General features: G+C 41.5%; 1 protein-coding gene across 6 annotated transcripts in view; it reads right to left on the bottom strand.

Annotated features, from left to right (window-relative positions):
• The window catches only part of cyld3 (cylindromatosis (turban tumor syndrome) 3), a 32,558-nt gene that overhangs the window by 777 nt on the left and 14,281 nt on the right, over positions 1–17,500 (bottom strand). For 2 of the 6 annotated variants that reach the window (XR_012382950.1, XR_012382948.1), the window contains exons 7-16: positions 15,552–16,051; positions 13,211–13,376; positions 12,949–13,090; positions 8,919–9,041; positions 6,305–6,397; positions 6,098–6,161; positions 5,066–5,258; positions 3,291–3,399; positions 3,106–3,224; positions 2,648–2,855 (exon numbers count right to left, since the gene is read on the bottom strand). Coding sequence is in view for 2 of the 6 variants with exons in the window: in XM_073907804.1 (XP_073763905.1) it covers positions 2,648–2,855; positions 3,106–3,224; positions 3,291–3,399; positions 5,066–5,258; positions 6,098–6,163; positions 6,308–6,397; positions 8,919–9,041; positions 12,949–13,090; positions 13,211–13,376; positions 15,552–16,051 (1,716 nt within the window). In the remaining 4 variants the exon portion in view is untranslated. Of the gene's footprint in view, positions 758–932; positions 2,856–3,105; positions 3,225–3,290; positions 3,487–4,956; positions 5,259–6,097; positions 6,164–6,304; positions 6,398–8,918; positions 9,042–12,948; positions 13,091–13,210; positions 13,377–15,551; positions 16,052–17,500 lie in introns of all 6 variants that reach the window. The other 4 variants (XM_073907804.1, XM_073907803.1, XR_012382951.1 and 1 more) reach the window with 3 other exon arrangements.

Here is a 17,500-nt window from a genome sequence, read left to right as displayed (position 1 = left end):
AGAACCCCACACTTCCCTCTCCGGCCACTATTCTAGGGGGTCCCGAGGCATTCCCAGCAAAGCTAAGAGACATGCAGTAGTCCCTCCAGTGTGTCCTGGGTCTCCAGGTCCAGATCACCTCCCTGTGTAGGCATCCAGGAGGCATGATCGATCCCCTAAGCTGTTGCTCTGCTTGTGAGCAGCAGATCTACTTCGAGTTCCTCCAGGGGGACAGAGCACCTGCCCTGTCTCTAAGGATGCGCTCTACAGAGGAAACTCATTTCTGCTGCTTATTATCTTTCGGTCATGAGGGTAGGAGCTTAGATTGACCGCTGAACTGTGAGCTTTGCTTGTCGGCTCAGCTTCTTCTCTACCACAACGAACTGGTACTGGGACCACATTACTGCTGAATCAGACCCCCTCTGGCCTTAGGCTGCACCTAGAAATTTTGTCCATAAGAATAATCAACAGATCCAGTGACAAAGGGTAGCCCTGCCAGAGTCCAACATGCACTGGGAACAAGTCTGACTTATAGCCGGTAATGTGAACCAAACTCCTGCTCTGTAGATACAAGGACCAAACAGCCCTTTACAGAGCGCCTTTGACCCCATACTCCCAGAGCCCCCACCGAACACCACGGGGAACACGGTCAAATGCCTCTTTCAGGTCCACAAATCTCATGTGGGTTTGGTTAAGGATACTCCATGAGCCTTCTAGCACCTTAATGAGAGAATAGAGCCGGTCTAGTGTTCTGGATCACTGATCTCAAACTCAATTCCTGGAGGGCCACATCTCTGCACAGTTTAGCTTCAATAACCTCTAACTTACACCTGCTTAATTGTCTTTAGTAGTCTAAAACACCTTTATTAGTTGGATCAGCTGTGTTTGATTAAAGTTAGAGCAAAACAGTGCAGAGCTGCGGCCCTCCAGAAATTGAGTTTGAAACCTATGACCTGGACGAAAACTGCACTGTTCCTTCTGTCTCCAAGATTCAACCATCGATCCTCCTCTCCACTACCCTGACATAGACTTGTCCAGGGAGTCTGAGGAGTGTGATCCCCCTACAGTTAAACACTCTCTCCAGTACTCCTTAAAATGGGAACCATCACCCCACTGGGTTGCCCAGTCCAGAGGTACTGTCCCTGACCTTCATTCAATATTGTAGAGATGTGCCAGTAAAGATGGGACCACAACATTCAGAGATTTGAGGTACAGTGTGTATCTTCTCCACCCCACTGCTTTGCCACTGTGGAGCTTCAACCTACCTCAGCGTCAAGCTTGGGTGATGAGTGAGTCAACCTCTGCATCCCCAGTATCCTCACAGTTTTCCTTTCACTGTCTGAGAGCATCCCCAGTTGAGGTCAACAACTCCACTCTTCTGCTGTAAACAGTGTCTGTGTGGAACTGCTTTCTTCTCCTGAGAATCTCTTAGAGGCCGACCATCAGTCTTCCTCTATAGTCTCCCTGAACTCTTCCTAGGCCTGAATTCTTACTTCCACAACTGCCCAGGCTGCTGCACACTTGGCCTGTTGGTACCCATCAGCTGCCTCTGGAGTCCAAGCAAGCCTGGTAGAACTCCTTCTTCAGCTTGACAGCATCCCTTACTTCCGGTGTCCACCACCAGGTTCATGGATTGCCACTATGACTGGCACCACAGGCCGTACAGCCACAGCTTCTCACAGCTGTGTCAACAATGGAGTCGGAGAACATAGACCATTTGCTCCCAACGTCTCCAGCCTACCTCTAGATCTGGTCATGGTTCTCCCTGAGGTGAAAGTTGAAAATTTGACAGCAGATCCAACTCTCTAGCAGGTGGTAACTCTGCCCCTCTCTTTACCCGAGTGTCCGAGACATACGGTCGGAGATCAGATGATATTACCACAAGGTCGATCATTGACCTCCGGCCTAGTGTGTCCTGGTGCCATGGAGACCCCTTATACTCAAACATGGTGCTTGTTATGGACAACTGTTACTAACACAGAAGTTCAACAACAGAACACCACTCGAATTCAGATCAGGGAAGCCGTTCCTCCAATCACACTTCTCCAGGTATCACTGTCATAACACAAGTGGGAGTTTGATCCCCCAGTAGAAAAACAGTCCCTAGTTGGAGCACCCCTTCCCAAAAACTCCCAAGAAGGCTGGGTACTCTGCACTGGTGTTTGTTTTGCATGTAGGCACAAACTACAGTGAGAGACCTATCCCTGACCCTCCTCAACATATGGTAGGTTGGAGAACTAAAAGCCCAGACCAGCCTATCGCCTCTTGCCATGGACAACTCTAGAGTAGAGGAAACTTTAACCCTTCTGAAGAAGCTAGGTTCTATAGCCCAAACTGTGCAAGGAGGTGAGACAGACCGTCTCTAGTTGGTAGCGTTTAACCTCCTGCACAAACTCAGGCTCCTTCCTTCCCAGTGATGTGACAATCCATGTCCCAAGAGTCAGTTTCTGTGTCTGACAACTGGGTCAACGTGGTTCTGACCATAGACCACTGCCCATTTCACAATGCACCAACCCCTTATGGCTCAATTGCAGGGCTTGTAACTAAGCAACAGAATGGTCCGTTAATGAGGAAGTCATTTATTCCAAATCTTGCACACTCCCTGTTACACACATGTAGTGTGCGTGTGAGAATTGGGACTCAGCAGTAGTGTACAGTGAGTGCTCACCCTCTCTGTCGGCCATGCTGTCGAAGAAAAGCCAGTCAGAGTGTTCAGGGCCGTGTTTGACGAAGCTGACGTAGTGGCTGGTCTCGATGCAGGTGACGGCGAACAGGTGCATGATCTGCCGGACCCCCGGAACCGGCCCTTCCCATGAGCCCTGGGGCCCACGCACCGCTGACGGAGTGTGTGTCTGACGCCGCTTATGAGTGTGCACCTAAGGGAGGACAGAGCAGTCAGTGTGTGTGTGTGGTCTTACTATTCATCACAATATGATGTCCCCACAAGTATAGCAACAGCAGTAAATCTTGTTCTTGTGTGTTCATTTATAGTATTTTGAAAGTGTAAAAATGCAGATTTTTTACTTTGAGGGTTGTGTTTAGGGGTAGAGGAGAGGATTTAAAGTAGAGACATCATTAAAGCTTAGGAATAACGTGGGTGTGTGTGTGTGTGTGTTGTTGTTGTACCTGTGTGTTGCAGGTGTTGCAGTACTGCTTCATCTGTCCAGGTGTGATGTCCACATCATCATAACACTGCAGACACTCCCACTGCGCCACTGACTGGCAGATACTGCACTGACGCAGAGCTGCAGGACACAATCCAGTTATTAAGGTAAAAACTAAACCATAAATAAAACAGTCTATATGCTCACTCTCGTCCAGCAAGTCTGTGATGTCGAGGGTCAGTGAGGGCAGAATGGCATCAAACATCTTGAACTCTTTGCCAAATCTCGGCATCAGGAGCGGCAAACAGGACGGAGCCTGGAGAACACAGGAGAAACACAGGTGCTCTAAGCTAGTTTTAACAGCAGCCAATGTTCTAGGCTAGTTTTAACAGCCGATGTCGCTCTAGGCTAGTGTTAACAGCAGACGGCACTCTAGGCTAGTGGTAACGGCAGACGGCACTCTAAGCTAGTATTAACAGTAGATGGGGCTCTAGGCTAGGGTTAAAAGCAGATGGCGCACTAGGTTAGCGTTTAACAGCAGATGGTGCTCTAGGCTAGTGTTTAAATGCAGATGGTGCTCTAGGCTAATGTTGAACAGCAGATGGCGCTGTAGGCCAGTTTTAACAGCAGACGGCGCTCTAGGCTAGAGTTAACGGCAGATGGAGCTCTAGGCTAGTGTTAACAGTAGATGGCGCTCTAGGCTAGGGTTAACAGCAGATGATGCTCTAGGCTAGTGTTAACAGTAAATGGCGCTCTAGGCTAGTGTTTAACAGCAGACAGCGGTCTAGACTAGTTTTAACAGTAGACGGCGCTCTAGGCTAGGGTTAAAAGCAGATGGTGCACTAGGTTAGTTAACAGTAGACATCGCTTTAGACTAGTGTTAACGGCAGATGTCGCTCCAGGCTAGTGTTAACAGTAGATGGCGCTCTAGGCTAGTTTGAACAGTAGATGATGCTCTAGGCTGGTGTTAATGACAGATGGCGCTCTAGGCTAGTGTTAACAGTAGATGGCGCTCTAGGCTAGTCTTTAAAAGCAGACAGCGCTCTAGGCTAGTGTTTAATAGCAGATGGCGCTCTAGGCTAGTGTTTAACAGCCGATGGTGCTCTAGTCTAGTTTAACAGCAAATGATGCTCTAGGCTAGTGTTTAACAGCAGATGGTGCTCTAGGCTAGTTTTAACAGTAGATGGCGCTCTAGGCTAGTGTTTAACAGCAGACGTCGCTCTTGGCTAGTTTGTAACAGCAGACGGCGCTCTAGGATAGTTTTGATAGCAGACAGTGCTCTAGGATAGTGTTAACAGAAGAGGTCGCTCTAGGCTAGTGTTAACAGCAGACGGCGCTCTAGGCTAGTTTTAACAGCAAATGGTGCTCTAGGACAGTGTTAACAGGAGAGGGCGCTCTAGGATAGTTTTGGCAGCGGACGGTGCTCAGGAGAGTGTTAACAGCAGATGGTCCTCTAGGATAGTGTTAACAGGAGAGGGTGCTCTAGGATAGTGCTAACAGCAGACGGTGCTCTAGGATAGTGTTAACAGGAAAGGGCGCTATAGGATAGTTTTAACAATAGAGGGTGCTCCAGACTAGTGTTTAACAGCAGACATTCTTGAGCTGCAGCTGATCACAGAGTGTTAAACAGATCTTTAATCCCAGTTTCTTTGAAAATCCGGTTTTGTGGACAAGTGTAAATGTGTTACTAAGCAGCTAAGTTAATATGCCGCTGTCAATCAATTCGGTGGGTGGGGAAAACCACACATTGTGATGGGCCTCAAATTCACCGGGGAGTGTGGGGGGGTGTATCCTATTTAACATCAGGAAATTTGAATAAAGAGGCTTGATGTGTTTCTGTCACTCTAATATGACTGAGGATTCGCTATACCACACACACTTCTATTCGAACAGCTTAAAAAAGTTGATTTAGCATCATAGGTGCCCTTAATATTAAAATACTTAAAGACTTTCATGCAGATTAAGATGCAGATGAAGGTCACCTCTGTGAACTTGAGTCCGGCATGTATGAATGAGGACTCCAGCAGCGCCTGCACACTGGACACCCGCTGCAGACCTGCAGACGGAGACGCCAGAGGAGATAACGGTACAGCAGATCCTGGAGACGGGCACGCAGATGTAGACGGAGGGAAGAGCTGGTAGAGGAAACACTCCTGCGCTTGCTGGCTCACAGACCTACACACACACACACACACACACACACACACACACACACACATTATGACTTTTTTCAGTTTTGGGGGGGCAGGGAGGTTCAAGTGGGCAGAGTTTGTATATTCATTGCCTGAAGCAAATTGTTGTGATGTTGTACACATGCATCATTTTGTCCATATACATTAATAAAATACTGTTTTTTAAATATCATGCATTGTTGTGAACAGGCAGTTCATTCTGCCGTGGCAACCCCTGATTAATAAAGGGATTAAGCTGAAAAGAAAATGAATGAAACGTTGTGAACAAGTTGGACAACTCACTAAGTTGAGAAGCCCCCGTCATTAAGCTACACCGTAACATTATTTATTATTTACTGACCAGTTGATTATTCATGTATCAAATATGACATTGTAAGCTTTATATGGTTAATAAGAGCTAAACACTTTTTCTCAGTGACTGATAGTAAAAAGAAAGAAATTTAATACAAATAATGAGAAAAATCACCACAAAAAATCAGTAATTTATACCCACAAAAATAAAAACTGGAGGAGCTGGTTGAGCACTGAGCAGATAAACACAGCCACAGAAAGTATTTAACAGGTACAGCCTGGAGACTGCTTATGACTGCTGACTGACAGAACTTTAAATCAGTCTAACAATACCAGCAGACAAACACTGAGATAGAAAAACAGGGTGTGGAAAAAATACAGTGTGATAAAAATGAAGTAACATTGAAAATGCTCAATATAACCCCTGATATTCCATCAGTTGGACACAATGATTTTCGATGTCTGTAAAAGACCCAGAAAGCCCTGTGTGCACCCTGTTGAGTGTTCACTAATGCCTGTTCAGCAGTTTACCTGATCTTCAGCAGCGGCTCCACCCGGAGGAGCAGGAACAGCTGGTTCAGGAATTCCTCAGGATCTGAACAATCACACACACACACACAGACATATAATCACAGTCTCAATGAACAAGTTTCAAGACTGACGCAAACACACACACACACACACACACACACACACACACACACACACACACACACACACACACACACACACACACACCCTTTTTCCTCGTTGGTAAATCCTGAATCTGCAGTTTCAGCTTTGAGAAGTTTGCGTAAGGCCATAGTTTTACTGGCACACACATAGCCAAACCTGAAGGAGAAAAACAACCATGATCATCAGTGGGATGACACACACATGCAGACCTTTACACACACACACACACACACACACACACACACACACACACACATACACACACATACACATACACATACACATACACATACACACACACACACACACACACACACACACACACACACACACACACACACACACACACACACACACACACACACACACACAAGTTGCATCCCAAATGACACACAATAAACTTAAAGGGTCACGAAACACCAAAACACATGTTTTGAGCTGTTGACAGTGGTATATGTGTCCCACACTGCTAAAAACACTATTAGGACACCTATATTTCACTAAAAAGGTCATGACATAATAGCGTGTATTCCAGCGTGCAGACTGGACGTCTGTGCCAGAGTGTGTCTTATTACGTCTTACAATGTGCTGCATTAATGCATGAGTAAGGCTTGGTTCAAACCAATCAGCGCGCTCTATTGTGCAACTTCATTAATATTCATTACTGTTTACACGACAGAGACGCCACGTTGTGTTGGCAAAACAAGCGTGAAGTGTTGCTTTTATAGTTTGCTGCAGTGAAGTTTTGTTTTCATTTTCTCTCTGTGAGAGCGCAGCTGGAGTCACGTGTGGATTAACAGTGTACGCGACGCTCCACAACAATAACTTACGTGTCTAAGGAGGATTATTGTTTACCTGAGAGCTGTTCTCATCTGCAAACGCTGAGATCCGGATTCGCTTGTAACGTTAGTCTCCTCTTAATAAAGACGCGGCTCTAGTTGCTGGTGATTGTTCTGTCTCTACAGATTTGGTAAGTGAGCGTCCAGTGCTCTTTGTTTATTCAGTTTGTTCGTATCGAATAAAGTTAACTATTGCACTGAGTGCAAACATAGCACCGCATTTAGTGACCGGAATAACACACGCGGCTTTCTGACAATACCTGCCGTGTGCATCTAAGTTTCCGGGAAATGCGGAGGGTTTTTTTCTCTCATTCGCCGTGCGGTATCAAACATTGCATGAAAAATACACGCTTAGAGCAGCTCCTCCAATCAAATATCCCGTTTGACGCGAGGGGCATGAATGAATTCCCTGAATAAAAGAGCCAAACTGCAGTTAAAGTCCACCATTTAATAATTTGGCAAATAATTCGACTACAGATGTCCATGTAGATTAAACACCATCACTTTCTCCCGTGTGTGTATTTTGACTGAAACTCGCGCGTGCCCAAATAGACACTCCCACACCATCCCACTTTAGTTCCTCCGACACTCCCCCCTAAACAGAGCTGGACACGCCCACTTTTCTGACTTTTTCCAAAGTAGAGGTGTGAAAACACCCTGCTGAAACGAGCGGGTTTCATGGCCCTTTAATACACTTAACCATGTAGGGCAGTTTATTGTCGTGGAATAGAACATTTTTAAATATATATATATATATTATTATTAAATATGTTATAAGTTTTCCATTCAGTGTTTAAAGGCTGAATCACTTATACTGTGTTCACAACAGACGCGAAACACGCGGATAAATCGCGCTATTCGCACGTAAATTGCCGCGTGAACATTTGAGTTTACTCGCTTCATTCGCGTGTCAAATTCACTTCAGAACATACGCGGATTCGCGTGATGGGCAGGGCTTCTGTCTGCCCGGTGACTCTAGCTTCGTTGCTAAATGGCTAACATGTATTTTATGAAGAAAATAACAGTGTTTATGTGCTTTATGGGGGCTGAAAAACAGCGTTGATACGTTTAGGGCCGTGTCTGAGTCCACTACATGCTTTCAGAGGTGCATCCAGCTCTGTAAGCTCATAAACATAAGCTCATAAACTCCTCCTCATAAGCTCCTCCCCTTCATCATACCTCTCACGCTCACCCCTTCATCATCATCAGCACCTCCCCTTCATCATCAGCTCCTCCCCTTCAACATCAGCCCCTGTCCTTCATCATAAGCTTCTCCTCTTCATCATCAGCCCCTTCTCTTCATCATCAGCTCACCCCCTTCATCAGCAGCCCCTCCCCTTTACCATCAGCCCCTCCATTTCATCATCAGCTCCTTCCCCTCATCATCAGCTCATGCCCTTCATTATCCGCTCCTCCCCATTATAAACAGCCCCTCCCCTTCATCATCAGCTCCTCCCCCTCATCATCAGCTCCTCCCCTTCATTATCAGCTCCTCCCCATTATAAACAGCCCCTCCCCTTCACAATCAGCTCCTCCTCTTCATTAGCTTCTCCCCTTTGTCATCAGCCCCTCCCCTTCTTCATAAGCTCCTCCTCATCATCGTCAGCCCCTCCCCTCAATCCTCAACCCCTCTTCTCCATCATGATCATCAGCTCCTCCCATTAATCAGCATCATGCAGTGTTTAAAGTGCACTTCTATTTAGAATAGTCATTGTAAACACACGATTAACACAGATTATACTATAAAGTGGTGCAGAATAGTGCTTAAGTATGTGATTTATGACACACACACACACACACACATACACACACACACACACACACACACACACACACACCTGCGCAGAGGGTTGACGATCTCGCAGCGCAGCAGATCTTGAGCACTTTTACAGTGAGGACTGAGCTGAGCTCCGGTTGGCCAAAACAACAGCCAATCAAACGAGCTGCTGCAGGAAAACATGCTAAAACACACAATCACAGCCTTTAACTCATCATTCACACATTATTCAGCAGTAAAACAGCATTATTATAAACATTCTGCTAACCGCTAATCAATGCATGCATTAGCTTTCCTTTATATTCAATTCAAGGAAGATCTTAGGACATTACTGATGCAATATTTTAATAATAATCTGCACTATTATAAATATCTGTGATGTATTTTCTTTAGTTAAATGTTACCATTGGCTGCCATTAAAACTGATTTGTTTATATCAATAATTGATTTCTTACTAGGTAAAATTACAGTATCCCATATTAGAAACACACACTCACCGGCCACTTTATTAGGTACACCTGTCCAACTGCTCGTTAACGCACATTTCTAATCAGCCAATCACATGGCAGCAGCTCACTGCATTTCGGCATGTCGACATGGTCAAGAGGATCTGCTGCAGTTCAAACCGAGCATCAGAATGGGGAATAAAGAGGATTTAAATGACTTTGAACTAGTGTTGGGCGATATACAAAATTTTCAGATCGCCATATCGTCCTTCTGTAAAATCGCCGATACACGATACTATCGCATGGGGGCGTGGCAGTGTTACGTTTATGAATATATAATATTTGATTATTATATTTAACCATATCTAAAGATATTTAATAACCTTTTGGCTGATTTTTTTTTTTTTTTTTTTGCTTATTTAATAACCTACTGCTTTTGCATGATGTTTGATCTTGGATAATAATTCAAACCAATGCACGTCACCACCCTCTTAAAGCTAAATATGCGCTGACACTGAAATGATTTCAAACAAGACTCGATGCAACAGTGCGGCGCGGGACAGGATTTGATGGTGACTTCGGGTTCAAAGCAGTCTCCACGGCCCGCGGGACTGCTGCAAAATGGATATAATATACATGGATGAAAGCAAATGAAATGATATTTATCTAGGCACGGAAGAAACAAGGATATATGCTCTAAGATTCTTTCAGACGGGAGGCGGATAGAGGACTTGCCGCCCGCACGTGAAAATGCGGTGAAGTTTTTGTTCAGTTGAGCTCGGCACGGCTTCAGGTCTAATCATCACAAAAGTAATCAACAGTGTCACGTTTGTATTGCTAAGATCGAACACAATTATTGCGCTTGGCATAGGCTATGTGTTTACTGTTTTCTGATGAGAGTTTCATTTTAGACATAACTGCGGCAAGTCGCCAATTGCTCTAATGTTAAATAGCCTATTTGAACTAAAACTCTTCACTGAGGTCAGTAAAATATTCTTTATAAGTTATTAATAATCTGTTCAATAATTCTTAAATGACAAAATGAATGGTAAAATACAGATTTTAATTTAATATAGGCTAGTTTAAATAAATAAATGTATTTTAATAGCCTATATAAATAAATATAGGCCTAACATGTCTAAATTAAATAAATGGGTTATTTTCTGAAAAAGGCGCATGTCCGTGTCTATCATTTTATCAATTAAACACAAATAAGACAAGCATGTATATTCCGTGTATTTGAAGGAGCAGTCAATGCATGCACTGAGAATATAGTCTATAGCCCCCTTAAAACTTAAATAGGCTATTAATAACGGATATAAAAGATAAACAGCTTTTTTTGTGAAAGCAAGAGAGAATCTTGCGGGAGTGCTGTTATAAAGGAGTCTGAAATAATCAACGACCGCAACAGGTTTTATTCCAGAACATTTGAGCTGGTTTCAAAATTCTTTCATTTTCTTCTTCAGCTGTTTCATTTTTACAAATCGCTTTATTTAACTTGTTTGTTAATAAAATGCAGTTTTGCTATTTAGCCTATTATTTTTAGAAAACAAAGTTGCAAACTAATTTGCTCTGAGAGGTGGCTATGTCCTCACCTGCAGCTCGCACTTCAACTGCTGCTGCTGAGAGAGAGAGAGAGAGAGAGAGAGAGAGAGCGCGCGCGCAAGAGAGAGCAATCGAAATGATGTCAACAACTGAAGCTGTTATATTATTTGTAGTTAATTTATTATTAATGAAGATGTTTAAAAATAATAATACTATTAATTTTATTCAATAATGCACTTAAAATGTGCTAAAGATCTACATTAATGCGAAACGAGCTAAATATCGTCTTTAAAATCGTCATAGGTTTCAGCTCTCAGCGATATCTTTGCCTATCGCCGATACACGATACTATCGTCTATCGGCACAACCCTACTTTGAACATGGCATGGTTGTTGCTGCCAGACGGGCTGCTCTGAGTATTTCAGAAACTGCTGATCTACTGGGATTTTCACTTTTACAGAGAATGCTCCGACAAAGAGGAAATATCCAGAGAGCGGCAGTTCTGTGGGCGCAAATGCTTTGTTTATGCCTGTTATGACTAAAGTTTATTTACTTATTTATTATTGCGTATTGCATTGTGTCTTTTTCTCTGTCCCGCCTTCTTGTTGTTTTTCTGTTATCCCATAGGCTCCCATTCCACCGTGATTCATGCTCTGATTGGCTGCTGGTCTCGGAGGCCTGTATAAAAAGGAGCATTTGTGCTGCGAGAGTTGTTGGGAGTGGAGCTCCTGGATTTCCCTTTACCTCTCCGGCCGACGACCAACATTCAATCTTGTTATCATTGTTTATACGTTCAACTTCTTTTGAGAGTTTGAGCATGTAGGGATGGCCTGCCTATTTATTTGATTACTTTTGACTATGTTTAAGTTTAGGGAGAAAGGTAAGCATCCTGTATTTCTCTTTAAATATTAATTTAGTGCATTTACTTTATAGATTCTTCTGTTTGTTATTTTGGCCTGTGGTCACCCTGAAGAGATGCTCATTTAAAACTACTACTTTTTTCTAGAAGAAATCTATTCAATTATTCTCATCTGAGTGTCCGAGTTTTAGTTTTGTTTGGGAAATCCACCCCCCCAACACATTTGTTAATAATGCCAGAGGTCAGAGGAGAATGGCCAGACTGGTTCCAGCTGATAGAAAGGCAACAGTAACTCAAATAAGCACTCGCTACAACTGAGCTCTGCAGAAGAGCATCTCTGAACATACAACACGGCCAACCTTGAGGCGGATGGGCTACAGCAGCAGAAGAGCACAGCGGGTGCCGCTCCTGTCAGCTAAGAACAGGAAACTGAGGCTACAATTCACACAGACTCACCAAAACTGGACAATAGAAGATTGGAGAAACGTTGCTGCTCTGATGAGTCTCCATTCTCTGGGGCAGAATTTGGCCTCAACAACATGAAAGCATGGATCATCCTGCCTTGTGTCAGCGGTTCAGGCTGGTGGTGGTGGTGTAATGGTGTGGGGGAGATTTTCTTTGGCTCCATTAGTACCAATTGAGCATCAACGCCACAGCCTACCTGAGTATTGCTGCTGACCATGTCCATCCCTTTATGAGCACAGTGTCTCCATCTTCTGATGGCTACTTCCAGCAGGATAACGCAGCATGTCATAAAGCTCAATCATCTCAGACTGGTGTCTTGAACATGACGATGAGTTCACTGTACTCAAATGGCCTCCACAGTCACCAGAGCTCAATCCAATAGAGCAGTTTGGGATGTGGTGGAACGGGAGATTGGCATCATGGATGTGCAGCCGACAAATCTGCAGCAACTGTGTGATGCTATCATGACAATATGGAGCAAAATCTCTGAGGAATATTTCCAGTAGCTTGCTGAATCTCTGCCACCAAGGATTAAGGCAGATCTGAAGGCAAAAGATGTCCGACCTGGTACTAGTGAGGTGTACCTAATAAAGTGGCCAGGGTGTGTATTTATCACTAGTAAAGATCTTTATTTTTTTTAAACACCAGTGTATGCGTCTATTCCTGAAATCAACAATTAAACTGATACTAGCTGACATGTAAATACTTAAAAGTGGTTCAGCAGGTTACATCTGTTATTTTTGAGTGTGTGTGTGTGTGTGTGTGTGTGTGCATACCTGAACAGAGTTGCGTCCAGGTAGCAGGAGTTGAGGTGTCCCTGAATGCCCTTCTTGAAGCCCTCGTACATCAGACGAGCATCCGGACCGGACACTGGAGGAGTGTGTTCATCCACACGCTTACTGCTCCAGTTGGCAAACGCTGACACACACACGCACACACACACACAGTTCACAATCACTCAAAACTATTGCTTATACACAAACAAGGATAAAAGCACTGGAGATATAACCGTGCTCATGGACATCTCTACAGTCTCACCGATAGAGTTGCATCGATCGACTTGATTGATCGAGGGTTCCGGCGCAGGAAACCTGGAGTCGCGTCTGCAGTTCCTGAGCTTCACAAACAGCCCTTTATTAGCAGGACAGCGGAAGTGGCGCTCGCCCAGATAACTGCCGTCTGTAGCGGCCGACAGCTCCTGATCCTGGAAACACACATCAGTATAGTCAGCTCAATTTAGAGGTTTTATTAAGATGATTTTCTTTTGAAAAGGGCAGCTATTATGCAGAAATAACTTTTATAAGGGGTGTAAACACAGGTGTGTGTGTGTCAGCAGTGTGTGAATATCTCCAGCTTTAATAGTCAACATGAACTGTGTTTGTTTATAATCAGACTTGATGGAGAAACACTTTGATTGACAGTCTCCCTTTGTACGTGTCATCAGAGGGGTTAAGCCCCGCACACTATTGACCACCCTCTCTCTCTCATTAGCATAAACAGCAGCCCTGAGTGAGAAGCAGCCGTCTGTCCATTGCAGAACTTATATATGCTTAAATAAATTGACTTAAAACTATTTCTTTCTCCTTTTATTGCACTAAAAAAATAATAATAAAGCATTCTATTTATATTTATCATTATTGTTCATTCTTAGTAAATGTTAATGAGCAAAACCCTTAACAACCCTTAACAAACTAAACCTTAAAGTCCGAATCACATTAAAATAAATGAATGAACTACTTATAGTTAATAATTCATAATTTTTCCAGTTTTATTGAATTATTAAGTTTATCTAAAACAATAATTGTTCATTATTATTTTATCTTAAAGTGCTAATAAGTTAAAGATTTAACAAAGTGAACCTTATTGTAAAGTCTGACCAAATGAACACATTAAAATAAAGTAATTAACTTTAAAATGTGCAACAAAAGGAGGGAAAAATGTCATTTATTTATGTAGTTATTCTCATAACAACAATAAACTATTCTATACATGCATTTATCATTATTGTATATGTTAATTAGAAATAATGTTTACAAAATTAACTTCATTTTAAAGTGCGAATCACATTTAAATAAATTAACTAATTCTAATTATTAATTAATTATGTTTTTTATCAGTTCTTTCAAAACAATAACAACCATGCCTATTATATGCTAGCTAGCAACAATATCAACAAAACAAACCCTACTGTAAAGTGCAGCTCAAATTTAATTAAATTCAGTAAGACTAATTGATAATTAGGTTCTCCTTTTACTGTTCATTTTAGTTTTTCTAAAACAATAATAAGCTTTTATAATTATATATTTATCATTATTGTTCATTCTTAGTAAATGTAATTAATAACACAAACCTCACTGTAAAGTACAAATCATATTTAAATAAATTTATTAACAAATAATAAGTAATAATTGATTGAACTTTTCTCTTTTTATTGCACATTTTAGTTTTTTCTAAAACAACAATAAATCATTATAATTATCATTATTATTCATTCTTAGTATTTTAATGATCAAAAACATGATCAATTAACAAATCTTATTTAAAAAGTGACCAAATTATCAGATTGTAATAACTACTTAACTTCAATAATAAAAATATAGTGCACACTTAGTTTTCTGAACCACTCTAAACATATTTACCATTATTGTTCAATCTTAGAATATGCTAATTAGCAAATACATTAACAAAACAAACCTTATTGTAAAGTATGTATAACAAAATAAATAAATTTATAAATAATAATAAATTCTCCTTTTATTAAAAATAAAACATTAATAAATCATTTTAAATATATAAATTTATCATTATTGTTAATTCTTAGTAAATGTTAATTAATAAAAGGAACCGAACTGCGAAAAGTGCGAATCACATTTCAATACAATAATTAACAAGTAATAATTAACATAATTTCACCTTTTATTGCATATTTTTTGATTTTCCAAAACAATAATAAACCATTATAATGATATATTTAGCATTATTATTCATCTTTAGTATGTTAATTAGTAAAATCAACGAAATTAACCTCACCGTAAAGTGCGATCACATTAAAATAAATTAAATTACTAATAATAATTCATATTTTTCTCCTTATAATCACATATTTCCATACTAACTACATATTTATCATTAACAAAACAGGTGTCAAACTCCGTTCCTAAAGGGCCGCAGCTCTGCACAGTTTAGTTCCAACACTAATTGAACACACCTGATCAAACTAATCGAGTCCTTCAGGCTTGTTTGAAACCTACAGGTAAGTGTGTTGGAGCAGGGTTGGAACTAAACTGTGCAGGGCTTCGGCCCTCCAGGAATTGAGTTTGACACCCCTGATTAACAACATTACATTACGTTCATATCATAATGACTAATTAGCATGTACCAGTTCGATTCCAGCGACTGGCTCCGGGATACCGCTGATCTGACCAATCCAGCGAATGACTCCGAAAAGAGGCGGGTCATTGACCTCAACCATAGACCCCACCTCCAGCCAGCTGTTAAGCTCCGCCCTCTGCTCTGTGATTGGTGGAGAGGGCAGGTTGTGGAAGCCGTTGGAGGAGGGTAATTGATCAGAGGGTGGAGTTGTGGGCGTTGCCTGTGGTTTGTTGGGCGGGACTGGAGGTGGGATCAGTGCTGGTTTGGGCGTGGTCAGTGGTGGCGGTCGGAGGGCGATTTTAGACGGAGGCTGCAGGGCCTGTTTGGCAGACAGCAGCATGGAGGGCTGGATCAGGGGCCGGTCGGAGGGGCCCGGGGCTGGCTGGGGGTCTCTCTGAGTGGGTGACAGAGGCTGGAGGGCAGGTTTAGTAGTCTGGGGCAACAGAGGCAGTTTAGGAAGAGGTTTGGGGTTGATTACGGCCAGAGGAGGGCGCTCAGATCGAGATTCTGGAACACAGAAGACAAGATGGAGATTTACAAATGGGCTCTGAGGTGTGATGACTGCTTATAACTAGAGCCAGACAGAATCTGCGGACATTTTTAGCTATTTCTGCGCAGAATTTTGTACAAAATCTGTGGATTTATGCTGAATAATTATGACATATATATATATATATATATATATATATATATATATATATATATATATATATATATATATATATATATATATATGAAATTAAAAATATTACCTTGTTAACTTTTATTGAATGTTTACAATGCAAATCCAATTAGATCAACTTATTTGTTCAACAAAGCAATTCTCTCATATAATATCTCTTTTAAAGGACAGAACATATTATTTTACAATCTGTATTGTACATAAATCAATATTCAGTCATTTCAATTAACATATTAGTCAATGGTATTAAAAACTAATTATTAAATTAATTAAAAAACTGAATAAATATAAATTAACACACATTTACACAGGTAAATTAATAGACTCGATAATGGGCACGCGCAGATCCCGTGTGGGTCTACGTATAACATACTGGCCTTAAATACTGTAAATAAATTTAACAATTCAGTATAAATCAATCCAGAGAAATATGTAAATGTTTGAGGGCAGAAATTAATGTTTTTATTCTTCAAGGATGCATGAAATTAATCAAAAAGTGACAGTAAAACCATTCATAATGTTACGAAGTATTTACAGTTATTTAATAATTTCATTAAAGTATAAAAAACATAGAAAGATATTTTTACATATAACATTTATATAAGGAAATATAAAATAAAATAAACTATAAATATGACTTCTACACTTGTATTAGTGTGATATGACTATATCCGCACTGGTGCGACTGAGGGCTCTATTTTGACGGTCCATGTGCAGAGCGCAAAGCGCAGGGCGCAAACGCTTTCAGGACGTGTCAGAACGCTTTTTTGCTAATTTAAGGATGGGAAAATCCGCTTTGCACCATGGCGCATGGTCTAAAAGGGTTGAGTTTATTTTCTTAATGAGTTATAGGTGTGTTTTGAGAATAAACCAATCAGAGTCTCATCTCCCATTCCCTTTAAGAGCCAGCTGTGTCGCGCAATAAGCGCATTTTGACGTAAAGTAAGTTCACTTTCGCTTTTGCTCTCGTGGATAGGGAAACCTTTACGCACAGACATCAATTAGCCTATAAATAATTAATTTCGTTTGTTAAGCGCAAATATTTGTGTCAAAACTATTTCTAAATTCAGTTCTAATTTCCAGCAAACGAATAAATGAACAATAATAACAAAGTATGTTCAAAATACTGAGTTATTTCCAAATACACCTGCCATGCCCCATATGGTCTAAAACCTGACAGGTGGACAAATCTAAGCTTGTTTTTAATAAAATATTGCATCTTGTGTGTAGTGTGTAAGCCAGGCGCAATTTGCGCCAGACAATAGACCGACTTT

The sequence above is a fragment of the Danio rerio genome, chromosome 7, assembly GCF_049306965.1.
Source record: "Danio rerio strain Tuebingen ecotype United States chromosome 7, GRCz12tu, whole genome shotgun sequence".
NCBI lineage: Eukaryota > Metazoa > Chordata > Actinopteri > Cypriniformes > Danionidae > Danio > Danio rerio.
The sequence above is the reverse complement of the archived record's forward strand: the minus strand, read 5'-3'. Positions and strand labels throughout refer to the sequence as shown.